The sequence below is a fragment of the Cajanus cajan genome, chromosome 3, assembly GCF_000230855.2.
Source record: "Cajanus cajan strain Asha chromosome 3, NIPB_CcT2T_4, whole genome shotgun sequence".
NCBI lineage: Eukaryota > Viridiplantae > Streptophyta > Magnoliopsida > Fabales > Fabaceae > Cajanus > Cajanus cajan.
In genome coordinates, this window is record NC_138519.1 from 69305789 (window position 1) to 69313694 (window position 7906).

Sequence of the window (7906 nt, forward strand, 5' to 3'; positions counted from 1 at the left end):
ATTTAAATGAATGGGAGGACATAATGTATTTTTATAATATAAAAAGGTTGAAAAATATATTAAATATTTTTGTGTTAAAAAAATAAATTAAACATTATACTTTTAATAATTATAAATACTTTTTTAGTATACTTTATTTTTATTTTCTTTTCCATTCATCTAAATAAATAGAGAAATTTCCTTCAATCCTTCTCTTTTTTATTTTTAACCATCCAAACTATATATCTATTCATTTAATGATATGAAAATGCTGAAAACAGTACAATGGAAGTGGTGGGAGAATCTAACATGTGCATTGAATTAATGAGATGGTGAAGAAGAAATAGTATTTAGAATGGAGTAATAAGTAATAAGCAGCAGAAGGATAGGTGTGATATTTGGTGAAATAGAAGGGGACAGAATAGACATCCGCCCGAAAATACAGGGAGACCGTACGGTCGAAGACAGCAAAATAACCTTCAGAACACAAAAAATGAGTCTTTCTTTTCTGCCACACCCAACAACAGTCTCAGGAGTCAGGTCTGAGCAGCTGCACCACTGCACCAGGCTGCAGGCAAAATAATAATAATTAATTAATTAATTAAGCCCCAACAACGAAAGGGTGATTTGATGCTTACCCAAAAAGCCTCACTCTCTCCTGAACACCCCGAAAATGAACAAGAGAGGGTGATAGGTGAGTGAAACCGGGTCTCTTTCTTTTTGGACTATTGCTATGCTTCAAATATCCCTCTCCCACTCTCACCACTCGCATTACACCTTCTCTATCTCCTATGGCTGCCTTCATTGATCTCAACAGTGCCACCGAGGATGATGAAACGCCCTCGTCTGCTTCTGCTTCCGCTTCCGCTTCCTCCTCTGTGTGCTTGGAGCTCTGGCACGCCTGTGCGGGTCCCATGATTTCCCTGCCTAAGAAAGGGAGTCTTGTGGTTTACTTCCCGCAGGGACACGTGGAACAATTTCGCCACTTTTCGCTTCCTGTATCTGCGAACATCCCCTCCCATGTCTTCTGTCGTGTCCTCCATGTCAACCTTAACGTGAGTGTGAGTGTTCCTGTCTGCTTTTGTTGTTGCTGTTTCGTCATTCACGTGGAATGTGTTGGTGTTTGTGTTTGTGTTTGTGTTTGTGCAGGCCGAGGAAGGGAGCGATGAAGTGTACTGCCAGGTGGTGTTGGTTCCCGAAACTGAGGTACCAGCATTTCCTTCTTTGGTTGTGTGGGAGAGAGGGAGTGGCTTTGTGCTGTGATTAACTTGGTCCTTGTTTATAGCAAGTGCAGCAGAAGTTACGGGAAGAGGGAATGAATGCTGCTGGTGAAGAGGAGGATGCTGAAGCTGGGATGAAGTCCACCACTCCACACATGTTCTGCAAGACTCTCACTGCTTCCGATACTAGCACTCATGGGGGATTCTCCGTGCCTCGTCGTGCTGCCGAAGATTGCTTTCCTCCCCTGGTAATCATGAATGAGAATGAGAATGACAATGACAATGCATTGCTATTGAAACCTTATCCAGAAAAACACTTCTTTATTCAGAAGGAAAGCTATTAAATTAGCTTATTGTAGAGGTTTTTCTGATTGGCTTCTTTAAAATATGTTTTTAACTTGTAGAGATTTTTTGTTTCTTGTCTTAAAAGTGTTTATGGTGAAGTTAATTCAAACATACCAGCAAGTCCTTGTGAATGTTTTGAAATGACACACCCTTGTCCGATTTGAAACTTATCTTTCTTTGTAACAACTGCTATCGAATTGTTCCAGATAATTCTTCCATAGCATTTTGAATTTAAGTCCACTCTTGCTTTAGGATTACAGTCAACAGAGACCTTCACAGGAGCTTGTGGCAAAGGATCTGCATGGCCAGGAATGGAGGTTTCGTCATATTTACAGGGGTAAGTTTCATGTGTCTCATGTTTGTATGTTAAAGGACATACCAAGTTGAGTGCCAAACTGCCAATTCATTGTTTGGGGTTTGTATTTCCTGTTTCTGGTGAGCAGGGCAGCCACGAAGGCACTTGCTTACTACCGGGTGGAGTGCATTTGTGAACAAGAAGAAACTTGTATCTGGAGATGCTGTCCTTTTTCTTAGGTAGGGCCTTGATTTTATCAGATATTAGCTAGTAAACATATTGAGGACTGGACCCACATTTTATACTCAATGGCAGGGGTGAAGATGGCGAACTGAGGTTGGGAATTCGTAGGGCTGCTCAATTGAAAAGTGGCATTACCTTTTCATCTCTTCCCTGCCAGCAACTGAATCTTGGCAGTCTTGTAGAAGTGGTTAATGCTTTATCCACAAGATGTGCCTTTACCATCCATTATAATCCAAGGTATGATTCTTGGTTATTCTCTCCTACTTTACTTGGTAGATAATGAAAGTGAAACTGTCAGTCTCTATCTACAATTCACCGAGTGTTATTTTTGTATAAGATAAGATAAAATGCAATGTTCCTTATTCTATTCAGAAGGACGTTTAGTTATATATGAAGTAACAATCACTCAATCGGCATGTCCCCAATTTTGTAGCCTAACCATTCTAGTTTGAGGAGCTGGACATGAGATATAGTTTGATAGAAGAAATCAAAACCAATCAAGCTCTTATCTACTTCCCACAACTTATTGAAAGCCTCAGGTTGCTCCACATGCTTTATAGTATGTTTACTAAGATATGCGCAGACAAGCCAAGCTAGTATTTTTTGTTTACGTTCTAAAGATTTGAACAGCAAGTTCTACTTTGTGCCTATCTTTTTTTTTTTATTTTTTATTTTTTCACAAAAGGCTTATATGTGTTCATGCCTAATGCCAAATACATTAATTATTTATCCTCATATTTTCTTAGCCAATAGCAGAGAGATACTTCTCCAATAATTTCCCCTTTCAACTTAAAACATTATTACGTGAAAATACTAGCAACATGTAATTCCGTCTTTTCTTCCATTTTAATTCATTGCCCAGACATCCATGTACTCAACTCTGCAGCGCAATAACTATAGCTCGTTATTGCTAATGCCTGATTTTACTTCAGTTCATGATTTTACTTGCATGTACTATCTTGGTCTAAGTTTTCATGGATTTCTTGTCATTCCTGGTTTTTTCTTTCCCTTCTGGTATCTGATTAGTGTCTTCTATATTTCGCTGTGTCCTTGTAGGGTCAGCTCATCTGAGTTCATCATACCTATCCACAAATTTTTAAAGAGCCTTGATTATTCTTATTCAGTTGGAATGAGGTTCAGGATGCGTTTTGAAACTGAAGATACTGCAGAGCGGAGGTTTGTTCATGCTTATGCTTGTTCCATTTAGATAACACTAGTAATAGAGAATCTTAGTCAATTATCTTTTGTGGCAGATTCACAGGATTAATTGTTGGAATTACTGATGTGGATCCTGTCAGATGGCCTGGATCGAAATGGAGATGCCTAATGGTACGTTGCTGGGGTCTCTTAAACTTTTCCTATCATAGTTATCATTTGCATGCCTTAAGCTTGTCAGTAGATGGCTGTTCTGACACTTGAAGCTAGATGATTCCCTTGAATTTTTTGCCTTTAGCTGTTTTATTAATGTTGTGGATCCTCGTTTTTGTGGCTACCTGGCATATGGCCTTTATTCCAGCTACTTTTTTCTTTTAATATATTGTGTCAGATGGTTTTTTTTGTAAAATCGTGCATTTGTTATGGCCTAAACCTGTATGCCTAACGTCTAACTTGACATTTTAGGGCATGCTTTCAAAACTTCCGGGTTCTTTATTGTTTTGTATGCCTTATTTTTTAATAGTCACATAATTCCGTGATTGAATTATTTAGTCACAGAATTCGATGACCGAATTGAAGTCAATTAATCTGAAAGATGTAGAAACTTAAACCGATCAGCCTTTCTGCATACTAGCTAAATACTGCATATAGTAAACTAAGAAAATTTGGATTTTCAAACCCACATATCACACTGTATTATTTCTGGTTGAGATGGTATGTAGAGATCGAAGGAAGTGATTGATATGCACGTTAGGTTGATGCAATTATAAAGCTGTAAAGGATTGTAGTTACATCAGCATTTTGACTGATAGAAAGTTTGAAATTTGAATACCAATAAGCAGCATTAAAGAGTGGTAAGAGATATCCAGGAAAAATAAAATCGATCACGGGCATTCTTGTTATAGCTCCTGTTTAAGGGTAAAAATGTTTTTGACATGGGTATATTTCTTGAATTTTTAGCATTGATATATGGTTGCTTTTCCTTCCTGTCACCTGTTTGTTTTTTAGTACATATACATAAACTTTGTATGCTGCTAGTGGCTTTATTTCTTTAGTTTTTGGCATGCTTTATTAAATTTATATCACAGATCAATGGTTATCATCCTTCTGGTATTTTTACTCGGTTTATTTGGAAATTTTTGCTCAGTATGAAGACTTTTTGGTTTTCAGCTCATAACTTCAGAAGATTGATTGCATAGTTTCTTAATGGAAAATACAGTTGTTTTTATTGATATCTGGTCAATTTAATATCCTCATAATTTTGAATTCTTATATGATGGCTTTTTTAGAATATCTTAGTTGATGGTGACCATAAGTTGTTTCTGATATTTGCAGGTAAGGTGGGATGACTTAGAAGCCGCCAGGTATAATAGGGTTTCCCCATGGGAGATTGAGCCATTTGGTTCTGCTTCTACAGCGAATAACTTGATGTCAGCTGGTTTGAAGAGGACCAAGATTGGATTGCCTTCAGCCAAGCTAGAATTTCCAGTTCCCAGTATGTCTCAATTTTTCTTGTTTACTTTTGAGCTGTCCTACCAAATGCAACATTGTTGATATGATCCGTTCTAATGACAGATGCAATTGGAACATCAGACTTTGGGGAATCACTAAGATTCCAGAAGGTCTTGCAAGGTCAAGAAATTTTGGGTGTTAATACTACTTTTGATAGTATTAATGCTCAGAGTCACCAGCTATCTGATTTGAGGAGGTGCTATCCAGGCTCAATCTGTTCTAGGATTGCTGCAACAGGAAATAGCATTGGAATCCCCCAAGTGAGTTCCAATGTTTCCTGCAATGGCATAGGCTTTGGTGAATCTTTCAGATTCCAGAAGGTCTTGCAAGGTCAAGAAATACTTCCAAGCCAACCATATGGAAGAAGGGCCCTATCTGTTGATGAGGCTTGTGGTAATGGTCGCTTTGGACTTTTTGATGGTTACCAAGCGCTGAGATCCAGAAATGGATGGTCTTCCCATATGAGTAACAAATCTTCACATTTGCATTCACCTGTTCCATCTGGGCAAGTTTCATCTCCATCATCTGTGTTAAAGTTCCAGCAAGCTGTCAATCCAGTTTCAAACTCAGATTATATCAACAAAGTTAGTCAGGTGATGGAAGGTAAATTCCATCAACTAGGTTCATACACTTCTGAAGTGAAAGGTGGAAGTTTTGTATCAACCCCCTATAAGCCTCCTATCTGTGGACTAGCCCAGGAAGGCACAAATTGTTTTGGTCTTCCAAGCTTTCATAATCAGTTGGATAGTTCACATTCACACGATTCCATTTCAGTACTGAGAACCAGTCAAGAGTTGGTTCCCTCATGTAAAAGTAGATGCAGAGTCTTTGGCTTTTCATTAACTGAGGCTATTGCAAACAAAGAGGCTATTGACCCATCTGCAGTTACATGCTCTGGACCTTCCTTTACAAGACATGTTGAAGATGATTTCCCTCCAGGGCATTCACTTAGGAGCAAGGCAGTGGGAAGTTATTGCACCAAAGTAAGCAGCAATCTTTATCCTCCAAGAGACATGGTATTTGATAAAGTATTCTAGTGCAATTCTCATTAATAGAATCTGTAGGTTCACTAGCATGAAAATGTTATGAAATAGCTATTGTTTGGCACAAGTTAACAATGGGTAAGTTAAAAAAAAGAGAGTGAATGATGTAATGCTGATAGGAGTTACATCTGAGCATTGAGCAATCTAATTAATTGTCAAGCTAGTTCCGGTCATTTAGTCCTATACAGATGGGTATAGTGCTTAGTGGGTTTAACAATGGTATATTATGTCTTATGGAACACAAATGAGTCGCATGTCTTTGCTACTTAGACGATTTCACGATGTTGGCTGAGTAATGGTGCTGCTGCTGCACTTTATTTTATTTACTTCATTATTTGCTTTATTTCTTCTGACTCTCGGGTGTTATTAAATAATGCTTATTGTTTGCAGGGCGTGCAACGTGCTGCAGTATTGATCTGAAAATCATGATGTATACTAGTAGTGACTCTGGCATAAGGTAGCAGAAGAGAATGTCCACAGTTGTTATGATTTGCGTTAGTAACTTGTGATATTGGAGACCAAAATATTGTTATCTATTCGCTTAATTTAGATGTTTGTTTTGTTAAGTGGGCTATAACAACATTCAAGTTCTTGTATTTATCCTTTATGTACTCTTTGTTGACTTGTGTGGGGAACCAATATAGGATGCATGTTTTATCCATAGTTCTGGTCATATGCTGAACAAAGTAAAAGCCTGGTGGCAGTGCAACATAATCTTTCATTTATCTTGAATTGGTCATGATTACATTAGAGAGCAATAGCTCTTTATGTTTCATGTCCTTAACGTTGTCCCCATATTTACTAACTTTTCCCTTTTTTGCTTTGTGTTATATTCTCTCCTCTCTTTTCTCTCCTTTACTTTCTGTATGGAGCTTTTGACATGAGTTTTTTTTTTTCTTTTCTAAAGGCTCGAGAGTTTGTACTTCCAAATTTCTATGATTTGGTTGGAAGTTAAACTTATGTTTTGACAAATTTGACTTCTCGTTTCTTTGCCCACGTTTGAAGGTTCGTAAACTTGGTCGGCAGAAACTTTTGAAATGCCAATTTTCAAAGATGGTCTTCAGTGGCCAATAATGTTATTTGCTTGTGACATTAGATTCTGAAATGTGAATCATTAGTTGAATTTGTTTTTGAAAATGATGACGTGCTACATGACCTAAACATTGTACCATTCAAGTTATACTTGTTTTGTACGGTGAACAAAGGCTAGTCTTTAAAGTTGATATATTTTTACTTGCAAATTAATTGAATACTCCCGTGAATATTTTAAATTATGTGTGTTAATTAATGTTGAAATAAAATTTATATATTATCATTGTTGACTTGTGGAAGTAAGAAACGTGGATTTTTATTTAATTATTATTTATTTTGATGACTATTCGTTTTATCAAGAAATTTGTTTGGTCTCACTTTTTGTGAGTTTTTCTTATTGATAAATTTTTCGTCTAAAATCTTGAATTTGAGACTTTGTTTAAAGGAGATTGATTTTTTTTATATTTTTTTATGTTGCTGATGTGTTCTATTATTTGTGATTACTTTTCCGTTGCTATCTTAAAGTTTGATAGAATTAGGTTTAATGAAGTTAATTTCAATTTGTTAGATGTAATAGCGATATAAACTTCAATTAATTTAAATTGTATATTTACATTGGAATCCAGACCAATTATAAGAGTGTAATCTTAATTAATATACTAAAGGTTATGGAATTTATCTTTTATCATAAGAAGATGAACACTGGTGAAAAAAGTTGAAGTGGTCCTGATTAATCTTAATTAATGTTTCATTTGGTACCTTGTCCTTCAGGTCCTTTTAAGAAAGAAGTAACTTTGACTTGCAGAAAGATGAACACCAGTGAAAAATGTTGAAGTGGTCCTGATACCAAGGTAAATATGACTTTAAAGTATAAAAGCAACTGGACCTTTTAGCAGTTGTCTTTTTCAAATTTTGTAGTTTATTAGAAAATATTTATTGGGTATATTGTAATAGACGAATGAGTATATTATGGATCCTCTCTGTAATCTAAAGATTATTCAATGAATGAATCAACACAAATGAAAAATCATACCAAACTCATCTAATTATGATATAAAGTAGATCCAACAATGGGAAAATAA

At 36.4% G+C, this 7906-nt stretch overlaps 1 protein-coding gene across 5 annotated transcripts; it reads left to right on the forward strand.

Annotated features, from left to right (window-relative positions):
- Positions 1 to 415: 415 nt before the first annotated feature.
- LOC109792673 (auxin response factor 3) lies at positions 416 to 6610 on the forward strand. 5 transcript variants are annotated; one of them, XM_029270191.2, is made up of 11 exons: positions 416 to 1040; positions 1129 to 1185; positions 1274 to 1447; positions 1797 to 1881; positions 1988 to 2078; positions 2155 to 2319; positions 3139 to 3258; positions 3336 to 3411; positions 4573 to 4732; positions 4813 to 5765; positions 6183 to 6610. In XM_029270191.2, the coding sequence occupies exons 1-11, from the start codon at positions 771 to 773 to the stop codon at positions 6210 to 6212; spliced, it is 2181 nt and encodes a 726-aa protein (XP_029126024.1). In that variant the 5' UTR covers positions 416 to 770; the 3' UTR covers positions 6213 to 6610. The 5 variants fall into 5 exon arrangements, with proteins under 5 accessions (XP_029126024.1, XP_029126025.1, XP_029126021.1 ...); XM_029270192.2 differs by having other exon boundaries at positions 417 to 1034; XM_029270188.2 differs by having other exon boundaries at positions 418 to 1040; positions 1265 to 1447.
- Positions 6611 to 7906: the final 1296 nt, after the last annotated feature.

What these genes read in the sequence shown, in the direction of transcription:
- LOC109792673 (XM_029270188.2), top strand. Translation starts at nt 771, where the DNA reads ATGGCTGCCTTCATTGATCTCAACAGTGCCACCGAGGATGATGAAACG. An exon ending in ATGTCAACCTTAACGTGAGT is followed by an intron (nt 1,041 to 1,128) that starts GTGAGTGTTCCT and finishes GTGTTTGTGCAG; the next exon opens with GCCGAGGAAGGGAGCGATGA. An exon ending in TTTATCCTCCAAGAGACATG is followed by an intron (nt 5,766 to 6,182) that starts GTATTTGATAAA and finishes TATTGTTTGCAG; the next exon opens with GGCGTGCAACGTGCTGCAGT.